The 24,132-nt window shown below is 48.6% G+C and overlaps 1 protein-coding gene across 11 annotated transcripts in view; it reads right to left on the bottom strand.

Moving 5' to 3' along the window:
• Positions 1–23,941, bottom strand: part of UBE3B (ubiquitin protein ligase E3B) — a 52,610-nt gene extending 28,669 nt beyond the window's left edge. The window contains exons 1-14 of one of the 11 annotated variants that reach the window (XM_053206181.1): positions 23,788–23,941; positions 20,366–20,668; positions 19,088–19,269; positions 18,819–18,939; positions 17,175–17,234; positions 16,650–16,754; positions 14,633–14,729; positions 13,264–13,349; positions 12,279–12,361; positions 8,161–8,266; positions 7,743–7,863; positions 6,651–6,828; positions 4,694–4,857; positions 2,964–3,131 (exon numbers count right to left, since the gene is read on the bottom strand). In XM_053206181.1, the coding sequence (XP_053062156.1) occupies positions 2,964–3,131; positions 4,694–4,857; positions 6,651–6,828; positions 7,743–7,863; positions 8,161–8,266; positions 12,279–12,361; positions 13,264–13,349; positions 14,633–14,729; positions 16,650–16,754; positions 17,175–17,234; positions 18,819–18,939; positions 19,088–19,269; positions 20,366–20,419 (1,525 nt within the window). In that variant the 5' untranslated portion in view covers positions 20,420–20,668; positions 23,788–23,941. Of the gene's footprint in view, positions 1–2,963; positions 3,132–4,693; positions 4,858–6,650; positions 6,829–7,742; positions 7,864–8,160; positions 8,267–12,278; positions 12,362–13,263; positions 13,350–14,632; positions 14,730–16,649; positions 16,755–17,174; positions 17,235–18,818; positions 18,940–19,087; positions 19,270–19,361; positions 20,325–20,365; positions 20,669–23,772 lie in introns of those variants that run through there. The other 10 variants (XM_027044050.2, XM_053206182.1, XM_053206184.1 and 7 more) reach the window with 10 other exon arrangements.
• Positions 23,942–24,132: the final 191 nt, after the last annotated feature.

Genomic DNA, 24,132 nt, shown 5'->3' with positions numbered 1-24,132 from the left:
CCTGGAGAGGTTGAGTAATTAGCTCCAAATCACTCAGTCCAATAAGGAGCAGAGCCAAGAAGAGGAACCCAGGTCTGTCTGACTCAGCGTTTATATTTTAAATCAGGGGTCAGCAAGTTTTTTCTGGAAAGGCCTAGAGAGTCAGTACTTTCGGGCTTTGTGGGCCTGGCCTAACACCCTGTCACACTACTGAGTGCTACCAGCATAGCACAAAAGCAGCCACAGACAAGATGTAAATGAACGGATGGGGCTGTGTTCCAGTAAAACTTTATTTACAAAACCAAGTGGTGGGCTGCATTTGGCCCCTTTGCTGACCCCTGCTTTAAACCATCGTTCTGGCTCACCTACAATTTAGCAAAGCTTTCCTCTTTTCTACTATTCTACCTTTGTTAAAAATGGGAAAGCAATGAACGACTGTAGCAGAGATCCCGTGAAGTGTCACACAAACATTTAACCCTGGGTGGAGAAGACATTTTAGGAACGCTTCCCGATGGCATTTTAGGAATGCTTCCCGATGGCTCCAAGGCCTCGGACACACAGGCTACATCACTGTCACATTTTAAGTCTATTAGTACAGCTACTGACTCAGAGAGTCTGGCTCTGAAAGTCCATGTGTCCCTGAATCTACAGTAGGGTGTGTACCTCAAATTATTCCTCATTTTTTCACTTTCTGCCAGAGTCCTTATAACCCCCCTCATTTTACAGGGCACTCTGAATTACTCGGTTCTGGACAAAGAACTGCTTCGGGAAGGTATATCTGCCTGGAGGAGGAGGATGACAGACTCAATCAGTGCTGCTCTGTGCTTAGACCAGGGTGGCCTGAAGGAACCAGAGAGGAGTGGCCACTTACTACTCCTGAAGGCTGGAGCTCATATTTTCCAAGGGGCAGGACGAGATTACGGAATGCAGACCCCTCAGAATTTAAGAGGAGGTGGAGACAGAGATGGAGTGAGCAGCTGCACTGCGGAGACCACAAATACACTCCCACGGGACGAGAAGGGAAGAGCAACTGCTCTCACATCATGTGAATGGTCCTCACGGCGGGGACGAACATGCTCGTTCCCGGCCTCAGACGCGGCTTCAACAAGGGCTGCGTCTGGCGCGACTCCGACGGCAATGAAGACGCAAGGCCCTGGGGAGCCGGGCCACAGGGCAGCACGTGGCACGCGAGGAGCGGGAGCAAAGCGCGTGGTCTCCCACACTCTGCTTTGCGTGTCGCTAAACAAACAGACCCAATACTCTACCGATGCTTCACGCTAGTTTATCTCCTTCTTAAAAGGATACGTTTTCAAGTCAGCCAAGAGAACTTCTGGGTTCTCTCACTGGGACGAGGAGGATGCCTGAATTTGTGGTTGCCTCAAAAAGCTGAACGCGGGCCCATCACCTCAAAATCCCGTCACTCGATACGCTTCTCAAACCCTCACACTGGGTGCTGGGGCCCTGGGCTCGGTCCGGGCCCCTTTTCGTCTGCTTTTACCCTCCCCCGAGGGAACCTGCCCCGGGCCCAGGGCTTTACACAGCACGCCTCTGCTCACGCCCCCGCGTGGTCCACTCGCGTGCCTGCCTGGCACCTCGCTCTCCTCACAGCCAGGCAAGACTCTGTTCCCCCAGCCTCCCTCCCAGCGGGCTTCTCCAGCTCTGCAAATGCACCACCATCCACAGGCTGTGGGGGCCAACAACCCGGCCTCATCTTGGAAGCCTCTAGCTTTCACTCCCCCAAATCCAACTGTACCGTAGGACCTGCAGACACGACTTCTAAAACACGCCCAGGTGCCCCTGCTTTCAACCCCGCCACCACGCCAGGCCTGTGCTGTCCAAGCGGGGACCGCGCTGCCCCCGAGGAGGCCTCTGGGAGTGTCTGGAGACGGGCAGCGTTGGCATGAACGGGGAGGGGAAGCGCCACGGGCATCTGTGATGGCTGGGCCGCTCAACATCCTACAAAGGACAAGACGGCTTCCACCGCCAAGAACTGTCGGGCCCAAAACACCAGCAGTGCTGCGGCCGGGAAACCCTGCTCCAGTCCAAGCCCATGCTGTCTCATGACGTCCATGGTCACAGTGCCCGTCATGACGGGCACTACATTCTTCCCGTGCCTACAGCTCATCTCCTCATTCTTAGAATCCCTCGGGGAAGAGACCCCGGCTGTCTTAGTCACCTCTTTATCCTCAGCCTGGCACACATAGGTGCTCTATCAATACGTGAAGATGAGTAAGTGTGAAAGAGGCAGTGGCAATTTATGATGTAAAACAAGGTACAATGAAACAGAAAAGTTCCACATCCTTTACGTAGTCAACGGCTTTACTGCTCACAGACTTCCTGTCCTCGTAAGACCAATTCCTACGAGCAAGTCCTGCGAGGCAGTGGAAGGCCCCCAGTACCCACACTCTTGTGTTCACAGGGGCGGGGTGAGGGGGGCGGGGCGCAGAACTTTCTTCCTTGCTCAGCTAAGAAGGAAAATGCTGGGCAGAGACCCATGTGATGAAGATATTATGCGGCCGATAAAAATGACACTTTGGAAGAACCGCTGACCGGGATAAAATGCTTCTAAAATGATTAATGGAAAGGGCACAACTACGTATTTCAGTCTAAATATATACATACGTGTAGCACACTCAGGCACAGGTGGTTATCTTTGGAAAATGGGATTAAATATGGTCTAGGTTTTCTTTCTTTTTTTTTTTTTTTTCTAGTTTTCTATTCAGAAAAACAGTAACTTTTGAAAGCAAATGGCGCTCCGTAATGAAAACAAGAGCCAGGTCACAGGAGCAAGCTGGCCGCGCCAGGACGGAGGTTAGTGTGAGCCATTTAGCTGAGGTGTATCAACCTCGAAGGGGAATAGCTCAAAAACAACCTCCTCCAAAATATATTTTCTGAGCTAAGGAAGCCAGAAGAAAATCAGCTTTTTCTAAGAAAAGTCATCCCCCAATGTTGGAGGCAGAAGAAGACGCCTCAGGCCTCCCAACCTGTGAGTATCTGCAGCCGGATCTGGGTCAGAGTCGTCAGCGAGGTCTGGTAGAGGACGCAGATGTTGCAGACCTTCTGGACCTCCGCAGAGTCCACACGCTTACCCCCAACAGGCCTGAGAATATTCCGAACTGATGCGGACTTCTGAAACGCGCGCTTCAGGAGGTCTGGCATGGAGAGGAGAAGGAACGTGTGAGCAGACGCTCAGCCATCTGCCCAGTTTCACTCTGTAAAGAGCATTTCGATAACGTGCCTCCTTTATAGCCAGGGCCGGACAGTGGGGCCACTGCTCTGACTCAAGTTATCTCTCTGGGGTAAACTAGAAAAGCATTAACCACAGGCTTTTAGGTGGAACCCAAAGACCTCTTCAGAACATCAGAAGATGTTCCAGAACAAGCCAGGCACATTCGACTCCTACAGGGGATTCCTTTACTTTGCCACCGGACTTCAGAACCCACAAGGGTAAAAATTCGACCGTATTAGGGGATGATGGGTGAAGGCGGGTGGCCTGGTTGATTCCCAGTTCTCTGTACTTTCAGAGGGGAGCAGCATCAACCTCCAGCACTGATACTTGCTTTGGGTTGTGCTCGAAGGTTAGTTTTAAACCTTCTCCCTTACATTTACATCCTGCTGAAGCGACACTGAGCCCTGCTCCCGGGCAGCTATGACATGGGGCTCTGCACCACACTGGCTGGCAGAAGAAAAGTTACCCGGAACCTGGACATTTGCCACAGGCAGGTGGCGCCACAGAACTCGGTGTCACTGGCATTTCCCGAACTTTTCTCAGAGTGGGCAAGAAACCTTTCCATGGACCCTATGACTGATTCCGCAGTAGGAGCAATGCCAAGGTGGCCTGGCCAGTGACCCGGTGTCCTCTGCATAAGGACCCCCACGTGGGAGACTTTTTCTATGATTAGGAACTCAGAAAGGCTCTACTTCCCTTAAGAAATAAACCTTCTGAGGCATGTGGGTGGCTCAGTCAGTTAAGTGTCTGACTCTTAGTTTGGGCTCAGGTCATCATCTCGCGGTTCATGAGATGGAGCCCCACATCGGGCTCTGCGCTGACAGCGCGAAGCCTGCTTGGGATTCTCTCTCTCTTAAATAAATAAATAAACTTAAAAAAACTGGGGGCACCTGGGTGGCTCAGTTGGATAAGTGTCTAACTCTTGGTATTGACTCAGGTTGTGATCTCACGGTCGGTGGGATCAAGTCCCGTGTTGGGCTCTGCACTGACAGTGCAGAGACTGCTTGGGATCCCCTCTCTCCCTCTCTCTCTGCCCCTCCCTCGCTGATGCTTTTTCTCTTTCTTTCAGAATAAATAAACTTAAAAAAAATTTAAAATTTAAGAAACGGGCCTTCTTTCTTCCTGCTAGGGAAGAGTAAGAAAAGATCCCCACCCCCCTTTTCATTTTAGCTACTAGAAATTCAGAGCCAAATGGAAGTCCAGAGACAACCACCATGGCCCTTGTGGCACACCCATCTGTGGACACTCTTCTCTATATATGACCTCGGTTTTGTTCACCTACTGCTACTTCCCTGGTCCTTGTTTTCTATTCCTGAAGATTTTCTATTGCTGTTTTGCTGAATGTGAACTTGGCTTAGTGGTCTTAAAACCTTTGTGGGAGAAGTCCGAGCATCACAGAAACAGAGGGGAGAAGGCACACAGGGACAGCAGGAGCGGCCCCCGAGCCAGGCAGAGCCACAGGGTCGGCCCCCCCGAGCCACTTACTCTTCACGGGAAGCACGTTCTGGGGGGATGCCGGCTGCGCGTGGGCTGGCTCCTGGTTCTCCAGAAGCTTCTTGTTCAGGATGTCACTGAAGAAGATCCGGATCAGAGGCACCCCCCACAGGAACTGCAGCTGTTTGGTGATCAAGGGCATGGACTCGTTAAGGCTACGAGAGAGCAGGAGACCGGTGCTGTCAGCTCCGCCTGACGGATGGCCGGGGAGAGCCCGCTCAGCTCCCCAGCGGGCCTTCCGCTTGGAGGGGTGGCTACAACCTGCCACTCGACATGGCGAGTAAGAGGATACGAAAAAGGGGGCCTAGATGCATAAGGCGCTGGCCTCTTTGCCTTCTCTGCCACCCCACCCAGGCTTCCCGTGCCGCCAACAGCATCCCTGCTCGCCCCAGGGCCGCAGGCTCCACCTGACGTAGTCATGTCCTCTCTCTGTTCTGACCCCACCCCATTTACCATTCAGTCGACAAAAGCCATCTGCCATCTGCTGCACTGGCTTCTTCTTCACATCCAGCCCGCAGGCCTGGCCCGCGAATCTCCACGACCCCCAACCTCCTGAAAGTCTCCCCGCTCCACGCCGCAGCCCTAGCGTCAGACTCACACTCCTGAAATCTGCCTTCATCACCTCCCGGCTTAAGATCCTATGAGGGCTCCCCTGGCTCCCGGCACCACAGTGGAAACAGCCACCACCCATGAGCACGAGCCAGGCCTAGAGGCAGGCCCTTCACGTACCTTATATCTCCTTCAATCCTCTGAAACAACACACTCCGAGAGACTGTGAAAATCATCCCCGGGTTTCGGGCAAGGAGAGCAGGGTAAAGGGGCTTGTCCAAATCCACTCAGAGCAGACCAGGTTGCCCACTGCTGCCCCCCCCCCCCCCGCCCCTCCTGCCTCCCAGAACATCCTTCCTGAGGCCACAACACACCTGCCCCATTCTGCTCAGGCTGGGCTATCACACTGGGGCCCGTCACGGGCTGGCCATTTGTCTTTTCAACCGGATGGCACTCTGGTAGGAGGAAAAGGGAGACTATCCTGGGATTTCCTCCCCTGGCCCTCACTCTTTGTTTCGAGGACATCTGCCAGGGATCCAGGCAGCTATCTGAACAGGAAAAGAGCCAGAAGCTCTAGCCACCTTCACTCCCAAGACCTGCCTCATCTCAGCCCAGGAGGCTTGTTCTGCTTTCAAATCTGTGATGCCGTTTACTTAATCTCTCTCTATGAGCCTAGCGCTTTTAATGTTTTTGAGTCCTTTAGTTACAAAATTTTAAATTTATATTCCACCTCTTGAAAAGGATCTGAGGTGACCTCTATCCCCTTTCAGTTACGGGGCTTATTTTAATCACCTACAAAATATGGCAGTCTAGGGAGTCAGGAAAAGTGATACTGAAAAAGAAAAAATAGGGTTGACAGATAAGGTTCACAATTTACTAAAGAATGAAATACAAAATAAACGATCTCAAAAAAAAACCAACAACAAAAAACTATTGAGTGGCGCCTGGGTGGCTCAGTCAGTTGAGCGCCCGACTCTTGATCTCGGCTCAGGTCATGATCTCACAGGCTGTGGGTTCAAGCCCCACATCGGGCTCTGCACTGATGGTGTCAAGTCTGCTTGGGATTCTCTCTCTCTCCTCCTCTCTCTCTGTCCCTGCCCCACACATGTGCATGCTCTCTCTCAAAATAAATAAACTTAAAAAAAAAAAAAAAACCTGTTGATATTTACAGGTAAAAAAAAGAAACTGAAGGGACGTTCACACGGTTGTCTCTGGGTAGTAGCACAATGGGATGGTTTTTTTTCTTTTGGTCTTACCTAGATTTTATCCAATGAATATATATTACTTTTGCAACCAGAAACAAAACAACAGAAGCCAGAAGAAAGATGGAAGGAAGAAGGGGGAGGTGGTGAGAGACAGGCAGGAGACAAGAAAGGCAGTGATTTGCCCTGGGACTTACCCATAGTCCACAGATTGGGAGAACCAGCCGAGGACGGGGTGCCAGTGCGTCAGGTTGGATTTCTTCTGGGACACGTACTTCTGACAGTAGCACAGCATCTGGGTGAGCAAACTCACGAACCCATCCGTCTCTTCCTCTAACACCTTGGGGCTGAGGGAGCCCAACTGCAGAAGGTTGCCTGCAAAGAGAGAAGGCTGAGTGCAAGGAGCCCGGGCAGACCCGCTTCGTCACCTCGCAGCCCTGCTCTCCGCCTGGGGCTCCCGCAGTCACGTCCAGGTGCAGGAAGAAATCCCACGTGGAGAGGCACCTGGCAGCTGGCAGTGCCGGGGCTGCTCTGTGTCGCGCCTGGCTTCAAACCCTGGCCCTGCCACAGAGGAGCTGTGCGACCCTCAACCCACCTCTCGAATCTGTCTCCTCATCTAGAAGATTGGAATAATGATCCCCACTCTTGCCATGAGGATGACAGGCAGACTCATACGCAGACGTGTGTGAACTTTAGTTAGCATATAACGCTTCGATACGACACTAAAACTTGAGAATCGAGAGTCAATGTAAGAAATGACCTTTGGAAGGACACCTGAATGTCCTAGGAAGTCACTCTTGTTCAGCGTTCACCGAAGTTACTCACCACGAACTCCCTTAAAATTTAGCCCCAAGGACCTTTTTCTCCATTAAAAAAAACCTCTTCTAAGTGATGAGAATTACGCTCTACCCATTCACTTCTGTCCCTTCTCTACTTACAAGGAAAACGTAAAATAGATGATGAGGCTCTGCTCTGATCTAAACACCACCCAGCTGTGCCCTCCCTTCTCTTTTGAGATGAGAATTACCCAGGTGACTCATCCCATTTTCATTCTTCTCTTGGATGCCAGGAAGCTGAGGGCCAAAATTTAACATTTTTCACTCAGCCAGGTTGCCAGCTTGCTATATTTTCCATCAGTTTTCAATTCTACGTGTCTATTTTATGTATCTAACTGCATGTCTTTTATCGTTAGGTACTTCCAAGCGTTACTAAAAACAACTCATGATCCCCAGAACAGTAAAAAGCAAACACACTTGGGCTTCTCCTGATGCCCAGCCACAGATACTCACCCACGAGACAAAGCGTATGGCATCCTTCTAAGCTTTCACATACGTCACGGCATCGATCTTCGTTTCTTAAAAATGTGATGAATTTACGAAGCATGTCATGAGATTCTAAAACGGTGAGGCGCTGCAAACAATTGCAGACTGTCAGAGCGGGAGCCGACAGGAAGAATTTCCCACTGGAGCATGAACTTGGTCGCTTGCACATCAACACCTAGATGCCCAACATGCTCTCAATGGCCAGGAGGAAAATGAACAAAGATGAGGACCTGGCCCTCTCGGCCGCTAACAAGGCCGCTAACAGCTCCTGCCTTAGAAGTGTCAGGAGACGAGGTGGAAATGAAGGGAGAAAACATTTTACTCTCTACTTTCTAAGAAGGATGGCAAAAATGGACTGGGGGTGGGGAACCAGAGAGCCACTTACCTCAGGGGTCACTGTGCTGAGGTGAGTCACGAGAGCAGGCACGGACATGATGTGGATGAGGAATGGCCGAAGCAGACTGTCTGAAAATTGTGCAGCAATCACAGGGCTAGACACAGACAGATCGCCTTATTCACATGGGTTTGCATGTTGCCCCGGAACCAAAGAACCACTCTGCCAACGCCCCCAACTCCCTTGAAATTATACGCCTCACAGGACGTCTAGGAAAACTCAAGGCTGAAAACGGGGACATCCAGTCTCAAAAGATCACACATACGTACTAGATGCTCGGTTTCCCTTGGTGCCCTGTTACGTACACCTCTGCATGAGGTCATCAAAAACCTCCCTTAGGGGCGCCTGGGGGGCTCAGTCAGTTAAGCATCTGACTCTCGGTTTCAGCTCAGGTCATGACCTCATGGTTCGTGAATTCGAGCCCTGTGTCGGGCTCCGTGCCGACAGCACACAGCCTGCTTGGGATTCTCTCTCCCCCTCCTTTTCTCTGTCCCTCCCCCACTCTTTCTCTCTCAAAATAAATAAACTCTAAAAAACAAAACAAAACACTTCCTTTAGCCTCGCAGTTGTTGCACCTGAGCCCCCTTGGGGGACAAATTCTGCAGACGTCCTGCTAGGTCTCAGGATGTGGCCTTATGTGTGGCCTCAGTGTTTGGCATGGCAGGGGAGGATGGTAAAGGAGACGTTCACTGCACAGTCCCCACCAGTACAGAGTTCACGCTGCAACCAGGGAGCTGGACAGGCACAAGGGAAAAAAAAAAAACCAAGTCTGGGCAAAACGGGGGCCTGGGGAATGAATGGAACAAGGCAAGTTTGAGAAGGTTCCACGTGCCATGGATTCAATATATGTTGCTCTTGGAATACAAAATTGTGCCCAATATGTGAGACAAGAATAAAGAACGAGGAGTAGAGAGTATGGGCTCTGAGGTCAGGATAGCCTGGGTTCAACTCCTGGCCCTGTCACTCCCTGCTGTGTGACCAGGGCCCTGCTCATGCCTTAACCTCTCTGGGCCTTAACTTCCTCATTTATAAAACTAAGATTAGAGAATGTGGTGAGGAGTCAGTTAATGTGGGTATAAATCTTAAAACAATTGTGTGGCCCATGAATGTTGGCTATTTGCATCATAGGATTTAGTGATCACGTCTGAACCTAACGTTTATGATTTTACAGACTTTCAACAGTATATCCTACTGTGACAAAACCACTAGGTATTTTGTTTTAAAAGGTCCTGGCCATGTTCAATTACATTCAAATACTCAGAGGGGGAAAAGGACACTACTTAAGGAAAAGGCTTCAGAGCCGCCTGGCCTTCAGAGTGAGCCAACGGACTCTAACGACTCTAACGTACAGAGTGAAAAAATCTAAATGATGGAGGCTACCACATTCTTAAAGGAGAAGGAACATGATGGAATGGCTGGATGTGACCCTCTCGGTGAATCACTCTTGAATTACAACACTCTGGGCGGGGGAGAGACGTTGGAACGGAAGGGAAGACTTCTGTTCTCAGGAGACAGAGGAGGGCGGCAGAGTGGCCCTGTGCCCTGGAGCTCAGGCACCTGCGTGTCAACGATTCCCTGCCTCTGACGAGAGGGGAGAGTGGGCGAGGCTGGAACGAACTGCTCCAGAAAGTGACTCAGAGAGAGCAGATGCAGGACACCTGCCGCTGGAAAACCTGTTTGCACCTATGTCTTAGGACTCATTAAATACGACTCCTCTCAGAGTCTGAAAGGAAGGTGTGTTTGTTTACTAGATGATCTGGTCTACTTCTGTAACTAATTACAGCATCACTGGCAGACCCCTGCTCCTCTCTCGTAAGGATCTCGCTTCTAGAAATGGGCTGTCCAACGCAGTGGCCAGTAGCCACGTGTGGCTCCCGACCACTTAAAATGTGGTTAGTTCAGATGCAGGTAGGCTTTAAGGGTAAAATACACACCAGGCTTTGAAGACTCAGTATGAAAAGAAATAAATTATTAATTTTTTTAAATGTTTATTATTTCTTTTTGAGAGACAGAGTGCAAGCGGGGGAGGGGCAGAGACAGAGAGGGAGACCCAGAATCTGAAGCAGCTCCAGGCTCCGAGCTGTTAGCACAGAGCCCGAAGCGGGGCTCAAACCCACCAACGGTGAGTTCGTGACCTGAGCCGAAGTCAGACACTTAACTGACTGAGCCACCCAGGTGCCCCAAGTTAATTTTAACTAAAATAAAGAATTTAAAAGACTGACTACATGTAGAAATGATTATATTTTGGATATATCGATTTAAAATAATTTCCCCTTATTTCTGGTCTTTTTAAATGTGGTTCTCATTACAAAGAAGGCTGCTCTAGACCAGCCTTGTCCAACAGAACTTTCCGTGATGGTGGAAATGTTTCTTCTTTGTGTGGTCCAATAAGGCTGTCACTGCTCAGTCACACGTAGTCCCGAAGCACCTGAAACGTGGCTAATGCAACCGAGGAACTGAATTCTTTTTTTGTTTTTAATTTTAATTTTAGTTTCAGTTTTAAAGAGAGGGAGAGAGAGAGAATGTGAGCGGGGGGCAGAGGGAGAGAGAGAACCTTAAGCAGGCTCCACACCTAGCATGGAGCCAGATGCAGAGCTCGATCCCATGACTCTGGGATCATGACCTGAGCAGAAATCAAGAGTCAGATGCTCAACCGAGCCACCCAGACGCTGCAAGGAACTGAATTCTTAATTTTAATATATGTCTATTTAAACCCCAGGTGGCTAATGGTTAGTGGAAAGCACAGTCTAGACCAGGAGTGGCAAAAATGGCTCACAGGCCAAATTCTGCCCCTTGCCTATTTTTGCAAATACAGTTTTGTTCAAACATGGCCATTCTCCTCTGTGTACGTATCATCTATAGGTGCTTTGTGCCACACCAGCAGGGTGGTTGTGACCGACACTGCACGGACCACAGAACCGAAAATACGTATTAGCAGGCCCCTTGCAGAAAAAGTTTACCAACCAATCTCTAGACCATCGTTTGCTAACTGGTATTCCACAGGAAAGGAGTCCATGGGACACCAATAGACACGTTCCACCAGTGAAAACTTAGGTGGGGGTATTCAGATGTTTGGGTATTCAGATATGTTTGGGCTGGCACCGGATTAAACAGGCCCAAAGGTTCTTAGACCTTAGGACTTGTCAAGAGCTCTCTGCAGTAAAGTGCCCTGTGGATTAGCAAAGGGGGGCAGGGCAGGGAGCTTTACGTCACTGGTTTGACCATAACACTCCCCCTGCCCAAAGTTATTATTATCTTGGGGATTAAGATGATCAAGTTATCATATTAACATCTCCCCCAAGTCTGTGCTCCTCTCAACAGTTTAAGAATGTTCTGGACCCAGTCACAGACACAGCTTTGTGCACTTGGTAATTCTCAGAATTGCAGGCATAATTTCTATATGGAAGTACTTAGCTTATGTATTTTGTATCTCCAATCTAAGTGAAGGCAAACAGCACAACCTCCCTGAGCCTCCAGATTCTAACATTTTATTGTATTTTATTTATTTATTTAAGTTTATTTATTTATTTTTGAGAGAGACAAAGACAGTGTGAGTGGGGGAGGGGCAGAGAGAGAGAGAGAGAGAGAGAGAGAGAGAGAGAGAGACAGACACTGAGAGAATCCCAAGCAGGCTTTGCACCATCAGCACAGAGCCCAATGTGGGGTTTGAACTCACTAACCTGTGAGATCACGACCTGAGCTGGAACCATTAGTTGGATGCTTAACTGACTGAGCCACCCAGGCGGCCCAGATTTTAACATTTTAAACCTGGGCTCACAACACTACTCCCTTCACCCTCTACTCTGCCTTTCGCCGGGCCTCTTCCAGCTCAAGGGGTTCTCTATCTTATCAATTAAAAAGCTCAAAAGGAAAAATGCTTGGGTCTTCGGTCCTTGGCACAATGAAAGCAATTCGCTTTGAAAAGCTTCCTTCAAATTGCGATGCAAAAAATTCAGGGGCACAGACAGAAGAGCTGCCACAGATGCACCCTGTCTGTGAACAGAACAGAACAGGCAAGCCCCCACACGTAACATGAGGAACAGGAGGAAGGGAAAGCGAGAGGAGGAAGTTTCCGGAAGCACGCCAGCCCCTCAGCTGGAGTTACTTACCGCAGTGCGAGAGAAAAGGTCGCAGTTAAAGTGCTTTTGGACAGACAAGGCCGGGGTCTTGCCAGGCCACGGGTTAACAGCATCTGAAAAAGAACATTTTAACTGGTCAGGGGCTGATGCCAACCTACAGTCACTTGTACGTAAAAAAGCAGCACAGAAGTAAAATGAATGCTTCAGATAAAAAAAAAACAAAAAACCCTGTATTTACAATGTTTTCCAAAAGTGAAGGGAGAGCAAAGTAAAGGGTATCTCCTTCATTATACCACTGTCTCTCTAAATATTGTGTTTAAATTTTTAAAATAAGAAACAGCCAAAAAAGTTTACAGCCAATAAAAAGACTACCACCCTTAAAATTTCATACGTATGCTACTCCTACATTCTGGCATCCAGTAGAAGATTCCTCACAGAGACGTGCTGCTGACGGCACCACCTTCGGCCGTCACACCGCCTCCCAGGGTTCATGTGAGAAGAGGAAACCCGATCAGGAAGGAGCCCATCTCAGCGCCGGGCAGAAGGAAGGGTTCAATCAATGCTACTTCTAAACCTGAGAATTCCAAACCGCTTTTAAACAGCGATTAGAGTTCCGGCATTTATTTCCCCGGGTGTGTGAGCCGGCACAACAGGGGTGGTGTGGACAGAAGGGTGTTTGAGGACACAGCAAGAAAGCTAACTCCAGACTTCACCCAAGAAGGAACCCGAGGGAATCAAATCCTGAGGCCTCCCCTCTCGACTTTAAGTGTCAGCGGCTGGGTCATTTCTGCAGCCAAAGATGTAGCACAACAAAGGGACCCCAGTGCCACTGTCCTCCCTCGACACAGACCACAAGCGACTCAAGGTGGGGGAAGGGACAGGACGCTGAGCATTAAACTCCTCCTGCAAAAAGGCTTCTGTGAAGAGGGCACCAGGTAATGCCAAAATCAGCTGTGAAAATTCAAGTTCAGGTACCGAAGAGAGAGGTCACGTGTTCGGGGACGCACTCACAAACCTGCAGCACAGGATAGAATCCATGCTGGTTGAGATGTCCCATTATATTTGCACAGATGTGGTTCATGGCCGGTCGAAGACTCTCCCCTGAATGAAGAAAGACGTGTGAGAGAAAAGGCACTGGCCTGACCGTGAACTGTTTATAGCACACCCCAGGCCCGAGGCTGTCATTTTGGTGGCTTGTTTTCTTACTCCCCTTCAGCCTGGTATCAGGCACAGGGAGAGGATGAACTCCAGAATCCACTCTCCTGGAAGGTCCAGCTCAAGTGTCACCTCTTAGGTGATGGGTCCTATGATCTCCCTCAGCCAGAAGTAATGTCCCCAGCCTCTGAGCACCTGTCGCACCTTTCCTAATTCCCTCCGAGGGCCTAGCACCGTTTGCTCTCTGTGGCCACCGCCTCTCCCCGCTGGGAGACAGACACCCTGGAACTCAAGGCCAGAACTCCCCAAAATTTAAATGCCCCCCTCCCCCACAGCCCACGCCTTAAAATAACCCCTCTTTTATGGCCAGGAGCCTTTGCACATAGTTGCCTCTGTTCTCAAAGTCCTCCCCCTTGGCTCTGCGAACCCCAACTCTCCCTCCAGCTGTTCACTCAGACATCACTTCGGCGGGAGAGCCTGAGTCCCAGACACAGGGAGGCAGGGCCTCCCGGATCCGCTCAACGTTCTTGTTTCTCCGTAGTCTTCCTTCTGAGCGCTACGTTTCACACGGTCGTCATGACATGCGTGTGTTCACGTGTAAGTCCTTCCTATATTCGCATATAGTCACAGGTATGGGACTTCCCTTTAGCGTCTATCTCCCTCACCAGACTCTCCAGTTCTGTGAAGGGCGGGCAGGCACACGGCAGTCTTTGGCACCTGAAGCCCGAGGGCAGCGGCCTTCTCTGTATCTCCAGTGCCCGCACAGAATGTGGCATGGAGAAGGCCATTTGCAGAGCGGATGGACAAAGTGAACGGACAAAACATGGAAGGCTCAGTACGGCATCTGAGGGAGGAGGCAGCTTCATGATGCAAATCTTATGGACAAAATAGAATTATTTGCTGCCCAATGATTGTGACACGAATGACAAGGCTTGAGTGAATATCATCACTTGGAGGCTGAGGTGCTATGGCAGTTTTAAAAAATGAGCTCAGGGGGACTGTGCCTTTAAACGTAAATTCAAAGGAGAGATTAGAACACACAATCCTGAATGTATTCTGGATATTACAATGCTATCTGATGGAAACGTCAAGGGCATCTTCATTGGTATGCTTTCAGGGCCCCCCCTGAGGCTTATGGCAGTGAAAATGCTTCTTAAAAAGGAGAAAAGGTCCCCAAGGTCTCTATGCAAATGCTACTTGGGAAAGATTTTGAAGCCAGTCCCACAGACCTTTTCCGCGGAGGATTTTCCATGTTGAAGTGTCTGTGAAGGTGACAAGCATCGTGAGGTACAGCGTGATGAGTCTGGAGTCCTGTAAGATTTCAGGCTGGAAACAACAGAGACTGAGATGAAGTCATACGTCCGACAGCGGAGCAGCCACTCACAACTTGCCTGGATGCACTCTGCCACCAATCGGCGAGTCAGGACCGTCCGAGTTTATTCTTTTACTCTCGGGGAATGACCACTTTGGGAGTTCAGGGACAGGGATTCTGGCACACGAATCCTCGAGCATGGAATCTGAAATACTCTCGGGAATGGAGAATGAGAATTCTTGGGAAGCAAGCTGACTGGAGCTGGCCTGCTGTGTACATGGATGGATGGATGTACGGACATACGTTCACTGGAGCAGCAGAGTAGAAATGCAATTGAACGTGACGGGGACTCTGGGCTCAGACTCCCTGCTTGACCACTGGCTAGATGTGTGAGTTAGGGCAAGCTGTTACCCTCTCTGTCCCCCAGTTCCTCAGCTGTTGACTATGGGTGGTAACATTGCTTTCTTCATAGGGTTGTGTTAAAAATGAACGGATTAATGTAGACAAAGCACCAAGAACAGGGCCTGACACACAGGTAACTCTATGTAATACTGATTATCATAATCATAATTCATGCTTGCTGCCAGGTCAAGGCCAGGAGAGTCAATCACAAGTGCCCTGAGAGAGATGGCTAGAGATATGGAGGCTCTGGGGACATCTGCTTCATCGCTCAGCTCCCACCTGAGTCAAGCCTCTGCCCCTGAAACCTCTCTCCCAATGTGCGAGGTGAAAATGTCCACTGTTTGCAACCACTCACACCCCTGCCCACCTTCTCATAACACAAGGGTGGGCACAGGACCAGAAGGGCCAGTGGCAGTACCTTCCCCTCTCTTGCCACTGTGACCAGTTTGAGGTGGAGACCAGGACAACACTGGGCCTTTACTGTCCTCTCTGATTCCTAAACTAGTGGGAGAGGCCTCCCTTTTCTCTTTGGTCAAGATAAGAGTGAGGATGTGAGGCCAGAACTACTGTGATTACAACAGGAGAGAACAAAGCGATTCCAAAAGGGAGCAGAGAGGAGAGAAAGGGATGAGGGAGAATCCTAGAAGCTCCTGGCTCTGGTCATCCCTGGCTGCCACATTACAGAGAATATTCTATAAAAAATATTCTCGGGGCACCTGGATGGCTTGGTCGGTTGAGCATCCAACTTCGGCTCAGGTCACAATCTCATGGTTCAGTTTGTGAGTTCAAGCCCCATGCCGGTGTCTCTGCTGTCAGCACAGAACTCATCTTAGATCCTCTGTCCCCCCAAAATAAATATTTAAAAAAATATTCTCCTTCTTGCTTAGCTTGTATGTATTAGGAGCTGCACATGTTGGATTTCTGCACTTGTTTAGTTAAAAAATTTTTTTTAATGTTTGTTTATTTTTGAGAGAAAGAGAGAGAGAGAGAGAGGCAGGCAGGGGAAGTAGGGGAAGTAGCAGAGAGAGAGAGGGAGACATAGAATCCGAAGCAGGCTCTAGGCTCTGAGCTGTCAGCACAGAGCCTGATGCGGGGCATGAAGTTATGAACCGCAAGATCATGACCTGAGCTGAAGTCAGACGTTTAACTGACGGAGCCACCCAGGTGCCCTGGGTTTCTGCACTTGTAACAAGAAGCCTGACTAGTATAATGTAAATGATAAATTATCTATTATTTCAAAAGAATAAAAAGAAAGGCAACAGATTTCTGGGTGTCAAGACTGTGGTGAGCATAAGCCAATGTTCAGAATGTTATACGTGAAAAGAAGGACTCATACAGATAACGGTATCTAGCTTGCTCTCTCCTAGAACAGGGGTGCTAATAATTCTTTACTAGACTCTGATAAACTTCCAAAGAAATAACCTATGATGGAATCTTGAGGACTCTCAAGATATACTCTAAAGGCCTCCAATGAGAGGGAATATATTTACAATGAAAAGGATACATTTACAGGTGTCTTGTTCTGTTTTTACCTTGAGCTGCTCAAGAAACTCACAGCAACACCAAAGAATGTGTTTGATCTGTTTAATCCACAGGAGGGTGAGATCCTTGGAAAGAGCCAAGGACACATACCACACCTACAAGCAGGAGAAAGAGAAATGTAATGGGCAGAAACAGGGGCCAAATTACATATGTTCTAGCTATGGGGACAGGACAAGTTCACTAGGTCCAGCGCTGGGGAAGGCAGTGGGAATGATCAGGTGAATAAACAGGGAGTACGACTTATCTGAACACTAAACCCATAGATAAAATAGCCTAGTGAGGGAATTTACCATCCTAAGAGGTCAGAGGAGAACGCAGTCCTTGGATAATGAAAAGACTAAGAAAACCAGTTGCATTGCGGTAATGTTTTCAATTCATTACTTATTAGGCAGGTGTGTGTGTCCACGTATGCAAAGTCCGACCTAACAAAATCGTAACACTTAGCAGGAACTTTCAGAACCAAAGAGATCGGCCTGAGAGCTTGTGGGAGACTTCCCAGCCCCCGTCTTGCTTACCTTGGGTTCGTTCTCAGCATCCATGCTGCTCAGGATGCAGCGACACAACTTCTCAAATCTCTGCGAAGAGGAAGGATGGGGGTTACACGTTTCTGCAAGCCACATTGAAATGGGAAAGCAGCAAGCGTTCCGTGGGTACCTGGCACGTGCAGGACTCACATGACGCCAGATGACTCACGGATGTGATCATATTGAATTCCCCCTTATAGATGTGGAAACTGGGGATCAGAAAGGCCAACGTAAGGTTCTCAAATTGGTGGCCCACAGGCTGGAGGAGCCCTACACGTGGTTTCAGCCAGGGGTGCCTTTGGAAAAAACACAATCAACCCGGCAATCTGGGCCTGTGCTCCTGCGGGCTAGCAGCTGTTCCCTGGGTCGCGCTCTCCCGGTGGCCACTCTGTAAGCACCACAGACACAGACTTTTTCCCCACAACCTGTCACGCCATCATTTTTAACTTGAAATGCAAAAGGAAGGAAAGTGGAAACTGGAAACCACGTTACGCTGTCTATACCAGCCCTGGATCCACCCTTAAAAGTGCTATGGCCCCGGGCAGCCACCTCAGCATTCTGGACTAGTTTCCTCCGTCAACAGGGGTCACCTCACGGCACCTGCCTGTCCTCATCTTCCTGCCTGTGTAGTCCTGCCTCTCTCTGGGCTACATGTTCCGCAGGGTTAGAGACCCCGCCCATCTCATTTCCTTCTGGGGCCCCACTGCCTAGAAGAAACTCTGGCACAATGGGATGCTTAGCAGTAATGAACGTCTAACCCCTGGGAGCACAGAGGCCCTCCTCGATGGGACCGTCAGTACTATTACAGACAACTTGATACTTCCTGGAATCGTTTCTAGGCTGATCATTCTAATCCCCAAAGTGCAACCAGCACGTTTCATTTGGTTTACAGGATTTAAAAGAAATTTCAAATTAGCTACCAATTTTTACAAATGAGAAAAACGAGTACAAGGATCACCAGCATCTCTCTTCAAAATTCACAGCAGTCCACCACTAGCTGGAGCCCAGGACTGGCCGCCCCCCTTCAGTGGCCATGCCACATACCCCATCAACTCCCTCTGATGTCATCATTCCCCATCACCACCACCTCCTGCCAGTTACTGATTATTATTTCTTTTTTGTTAATGTTTATTTATTTTTGAGAGAGCGAGCGAGCGAGCATGAGCAGGGGAGGGGCAGAGAGAGAGGGAAACACAGAACCCGAAGCAGGCTCCAGGCTCTGAGCTGTCAGCACAGCGCCCGATGCGGGGCTCAAACCCACGAACTGTGTGACCATGACCTGAGCCAAAGTTGGATGTTCAACCAACTGAGCCACCCTGGTGCCCCTACTTATTATAATTTGTTGTTTTCTCCTGTAAATGGCTTCTTCCACTCAGTTGCCCAACCTGCCTCACTCCTGTATGCATCTGAGTCAGAGTGCTTGTCATGGTCAATGTAAAAGAATTGTGATGATTCTCAGAAGCACTGGGTGTAATCCCCACAAAACACATCCCAAGAAAACAAAAAGGGCAGGATGTGGTGGTAACAGAATCTATCTTGTAGCGTCACTATAAGGATTAAATGAATTATATTTGCAAAATACTTTCAAAAGACCTGGCAGATGGGTGAGCACAGTGTTCACTATTATTATTTTACCTCATTATCCTCTTTAATTCTGAACAAGAACAGCAGTTTCCTGGCAATCTTAAAAATACAAAGTGCGCTTCTTTTACTGGACTCCACGTCATCGGCTTTAAAAAACTCATCGATCTCTCTCCTAGGAGGGGAAGGAGGCGGAAAGACATTTTAAATTAGGAGCTCACAGCAGCTGGAAGGCTTTTCAAGAACTGTAGGAGAAAACACCATTTTTTCTTGCTATTAACTGGGGACAGGGGACAACGTGCTGAGGATTTCCCAGCACCCACCGGATCTCTCTCTGCAGTCGCCTCCGACACAGGAAACTGCGAACATGGGCCTGGATCTCGACGGCCGCCCGCTCCCGCTCCTTCTGCACCAGCCTTTCCTCCCGAGCCTGACGGGCTCTATCGATGAACCACGCTCTCGAGGTCTGAGAAACGGTGAACATGTTTGCAAGTTTGCACAAACCCTGCAAGGAAAACGGCAAGTGGCTGACGTAGATCATTGAGGAAGAACACACACAGGAAGGGGCTCGCGAGCCAAGGGCGGGCGGGCACGCACTCGGGCAGCAGCAGAGCTACTCAGGACCCTTCAGTTCCCTCCACAGCAGCTAATAGCTCTCCTGGCACAAGTCCCAACTTCCTATCGGCTCTTTTCATGCACCTCATCTAGACCAGCGGTGCTTTTTCCTGCATTAAATAATCACATCTTCTTAAGAGCAAAGCATCTGCCACAGGGTGTGGGCTCTGTAATTGTTTAACAGATGAACAAAGCATGAACCGGTTCCATCCATAAAGCTCTAATTCAAACCAGGCATCCTCTAGGTCAAAGGTTCCTAGGTATTTGAATTTTCTGGAGCAGTCTAAAGCTGATCAGTCAAATTTATTTTGCAAAGTACAGGCTTGAAGGGAAAAAAAGTCGAACATAATTATTTACCGTCACCATTATTTCATTTCTCTGTTCACTAGACAAATATTTACTGGTATCTACTTTGTGCCCAGCACAAAATAAGCCCTTATTTTTTATTTTATTTCACTTTATTTTTTTGGAAAAAGAGCCATTTTAACGCTAAAAAACCAAACGTGTGAGTCCAAAATGCAAGACAATCTGTTAGGTTGAATACATTCGGTTTTATGTATAACTTACCCGGCTGTCCTTACTGTTCCCATTCTGCCAAGGGCTGATAAGGACTTCGGAGCAGAATCTGTCCATCCACTGACTGGCATGTTTTGGACAGAGGGTCTAAACTGTCCATTACATTTTTATCTAAATCACCAATCACTATCTTTTCCCAAAGATGTGGCTTTGGCTATGCCTAGAGCACACAACATGGGTCCGTGGAGCCTCCCACGCTGAAATGATTTCTTTGGATGCTTGAAAACTTTGTCATTCTATCCCAACTATATAAGCAGTCAAGCTGACAAAATTATTCAAAGGGATTACTCAGAAATCCAGACTTCTGGAAAACAATCCCTTTACCATGTTACCTCCCTCAAAGCAGCGCCCACATGAAAAGATCATCAGGAATAAAAAGCTCATTCAAGGCTCTTTCCATGTCAACATACCGAGAGGCTTCTGTGGTCCCTTTTCAACACGGATTCGCATCTGTTAAACAACATGTGGGTCTCTCATTGGTAATTGTCAAAACAAATGAACAGAGCCCACCTGGTCATAGGAAGGCAGGAAAGAAGGCAGGGGAGAAGAAGGTAGCAGTCTTCTGAATCACTTGTTCTCTCTGCCCAGCAGCAGTCTGAATAGCTCACCTGAGGACCTGCCTGTGACACAGAAACGCCAGGTAATCATTAGTGATGTTGCACAGGACTCACTATGCCAAGGGCAGCTTCTCACTTCAGAGGAGCTTGTCCTTCCTGGCAGAAGCAGAAGGAAAAATCCAGATTCGGGGTTAAGTTTTACAGGCAGGGTATCATATATCTTCCGCACTGAATAAAAGTAATAAAAAGTGCCTCTGGTTTAAAACACTAGTATTTTCATTTTTACTTAATGTCTGATTTAATTTTTTAAACGTTATCCATTCTTGAGAAACAGAGCATGAGCAGGGGAGGGACAGAGAGAGAGGGAGACACAGAATCCGAAGCAGGCTCCAGGTTCTGAGCTGTCAGCACAGGGCCTGATGCGGGGCTCGAACCCACGAACCGTGAGATCATGACCTGAGCTGAAGTGGGATGCTCAACCGACTGAGCCACCCAGGCATCCCTTCATGTTTAAATGTTATAGTGTACCTCCCCAGTCCTTCAGCTGAAAGGGAATATATTGAAAATAACCCCAAAGAAGCTAATTGAAGCCGCACACACTTTATGGCACTAAGCACGAACAGAGGGGAATGGCATGTTAAGAAGCCATTGAAAGTTATGTGTGGCATTTTTTTAATGAAAAACATTTATGCTTAAGAAATGAAAAACAACATGTAGACAGTGGTTGTTTGGAGGTGGGGGAATGATGGGAAGTTCTGCTTCCTGAACTAGTCCGTTTTCCAAATTCTCTGCAGAAAGCATGCAGTGAGGCAGCACAGCACTGTGAGAGGCACACAGCCTTTCGAGTCACAGCTGGAGCCTGTCTCTAGCTCTGCCATGCAGCCCCCACAGGGAGAGGTCTCAGACCCTTTCTGCCTTAATGAGACAATTTATGTCAAATACCTATCAAGGTGGCTGACAGATTACACAGTAAGTCTAATTGACGTATTCTTTGTACAGATGTGAGAATTTTTTTCTTAACTCTGCGGTATGGGCTCTCATCTGCCTAGTCACTAAGGGCCCTTACGTTCCTCCCCCATTAAATTTTGTCCTATCCCTGGGTGCACTAAGATTCACCAGTCCTGTCACTTGGGCTATGGCCCTGTTTAGATTGGTTAACAGTTTCAAGCTCCAGAGAGCTGCAGAAGACAGGGCCCAAGTCCTGAGCACAATGGTATGATTCTTCCTTAACAGGCAGAGAGTCCCTCATTTGGGGGGGGGGGGGGGAGGATGGGGGGGAAGGGGTGATGAAAAGAAGGAGCCTCTTCTCCATGGAAAAACAGGAGATAGCATATGCAAACTGACAAAGTACCTGAAAGGCTATCTCAAAACTTTCACTTCTCCCAAGCAGCCTCGTAGGATAAGATCTCTTCCTTGAGATTAGCATCCCCTCAGCAATGCTATATGCTGGTTTTGTTTACACCGTATAATAGTCTGTACTTGGCAGTTTTTCTAATTCCTTCTTATTCTCCTCTTCTATCTAAAATCTACCAGTTTATTAACCAAAACACATTATGAAGTCTTTTAAGTGTGTATTCAAAGTAACTGTAATGAAAGATTACACAAACTTTGACTTAATCAAAGAAAGAAAAGGCTGTGTATAGTAGAAAAAAACCTTGGATCATATTGAGTACCCTTGGTTCTTTTTAGTTCTCAGTCTACCTCATTTGGCCAAATTATTTATCCTCTCTAGGCCTCAGATTCCTTATCTATAAATTGAGGATCATAGTGCCTACCTCCTAGGGGTGCTACAAGAATTAACTGAAATATTTACACTTCTTGTATCCCAATTTAGTCGTCAGGATGCTGTGATTAGGATTAAGTGGGAAAATACTAACAAGGAGTATCTGAAAGCAGATAGCATGTAACTGGGCTTTACTGTAGCATCCAGACTTAAAACCAAAAAACCCCCCAAAAACAAACTTACAATCCAGTTAGGGGAAACAATGATATAGGTGGAAAAATTAGAAACCCAAGAGGTTGGGTTAACCAAAATTACTTAAAAAGCAAAAAGGAAAGTAAGTTAATTAAAGTACCCACTATGTGTCATGTCCCTTCTACATAAGAACAGCAACCCTGTGAGATCACTTAGTATCTCCCATAGTCCATGTTAGACTGCCAGTGATGGGCAGAGCCAAGATTTTAATACTAAGAGACAGGACTCAGACTCTACGTCTGTATTCCCATGATATCTGCTCAACATCAGTCTCCCCTGGATGAGGTCAATTTCCTGGAGAATTATGAAAGGGGCCAGAGAGTATCATCCAAAGGTGAAAGGCCAGAAATATCAACTGCTGAGCCCGACAGGATTTTCCCATGATGCGAACAGCTGGACAGGCAGGTGTGGTGACCATCACCATTTAAGGGCGGATCATGAATCAGGCAGTGTACAGATATTTACCCAGTCTATCTTTTCAACAGCTCTATAAGGTCTCAAATGGTCCAATTTTGAAAGAACAGGCAATAGCACTTAGGCTATTAATAAGAACAGCTACATTTATTGAAGGCTACTGCCTATCTAGGTGTGTGTTATCATCAATCCCACCTTCACACAGAGCAAATGAAACGTAGAGGGAACGTGACTTGTGAGAGGTCACTAGACTCCTGAATCTGAAGCCACGTCCAACTCCAAAGCAATTATTTAAAGTGAAACCGACCAGACCTGGAGACTGCCCCACACATGGAACAGCAAAAACAAACAGCTGCACGTGCAAGGCTGTCCACAGGGCTAAGTTAGAGTCAAATTACGACCAAGTTTTTCTTTATTGAAATCATTAACACCAGCTGCCTCTACAGAGAGAGCTGAATGCCAGGTACCAAAACTTGTATTACAAAGCTCCCTCTGTGAAACGAGCTAATGACTCCGTTTTACAGAGGAAGAAACCGAGGCTCGGAGAGGTGAGGGAACTCACCCAAGGACACACAGCGAGTATAGGATTTGAACTCCGGTTTGGGGGAGGGACTCCTGAGGCCCAGCATCTTTCCTCGGCATCAACAACAATAACAAACCTTTTTCACCCAGCATCAGCCTGTCTATAAAGGCCTATCGCCCCAGAGCTGAAAAGGGATGGAAACGGCTACGGAGAAACCCCCCCGAGCACGAAAGTCAGCCCCCGGCACCCGCCCTCCGACTTGGGGAGGCAGGGACCCGGCCAAAGGGCCACCTCCTTCAAAGTCCCCCCACCACTCGGAAAACACACAACCCTGTTCCCACTCGCTACCCGTAGGCCGTAGACCTTTATCCGCTCGAGGCCCCCGCGCTCCGGGTCGGGGCCGAAGCTACCGCCGCCTCAGCTCAGTGCCCTCGAGCTCTGCCAGACCCGGGGCAGCCTCCGAGGCCCGACCGCCATCTTGCCCCGGGGTGTCCTAGCTCAGAGCTCCGCTGGGATGCAACGATCCAGCTCCAGGAAACGACAGTTCCGCAGAGCTTCTTTACCCGGGAAGAACAACCTCCCTGCATCTTGCCCTTCTTTCTGGAAGCTGAAAAAAAGAAGACCGTTCAAGGGCGGGATAAATTCCTGACCCAGACGAGGGGAGATGCAACCCATCCCAGAGGGGGAGGTTGGAAGGAACGCGAACAA

Source organism: Acinonyx jubatus, chromosome D3 (assembly GCF_027475565.1).
Source record: "Acinonyx jubatus isolate Ajub_Pintada_27869175 chromosome D3, VMU_Ajub_asm_v1.0, whole genome shotgun sequence".
NCBI classification, from domain to species: domain Eukaryota; kingdom Metazoa; phylum Chordata; class Mammalia; order Carnivora; family Felidae; genus Acinonyx; species Acinonyx jubatus.
The sequence above is the reverse complement of the archived record's forward strand: the minus strand, read 5'-3'. Positions and strand labels throughout refer to the sequence as shown.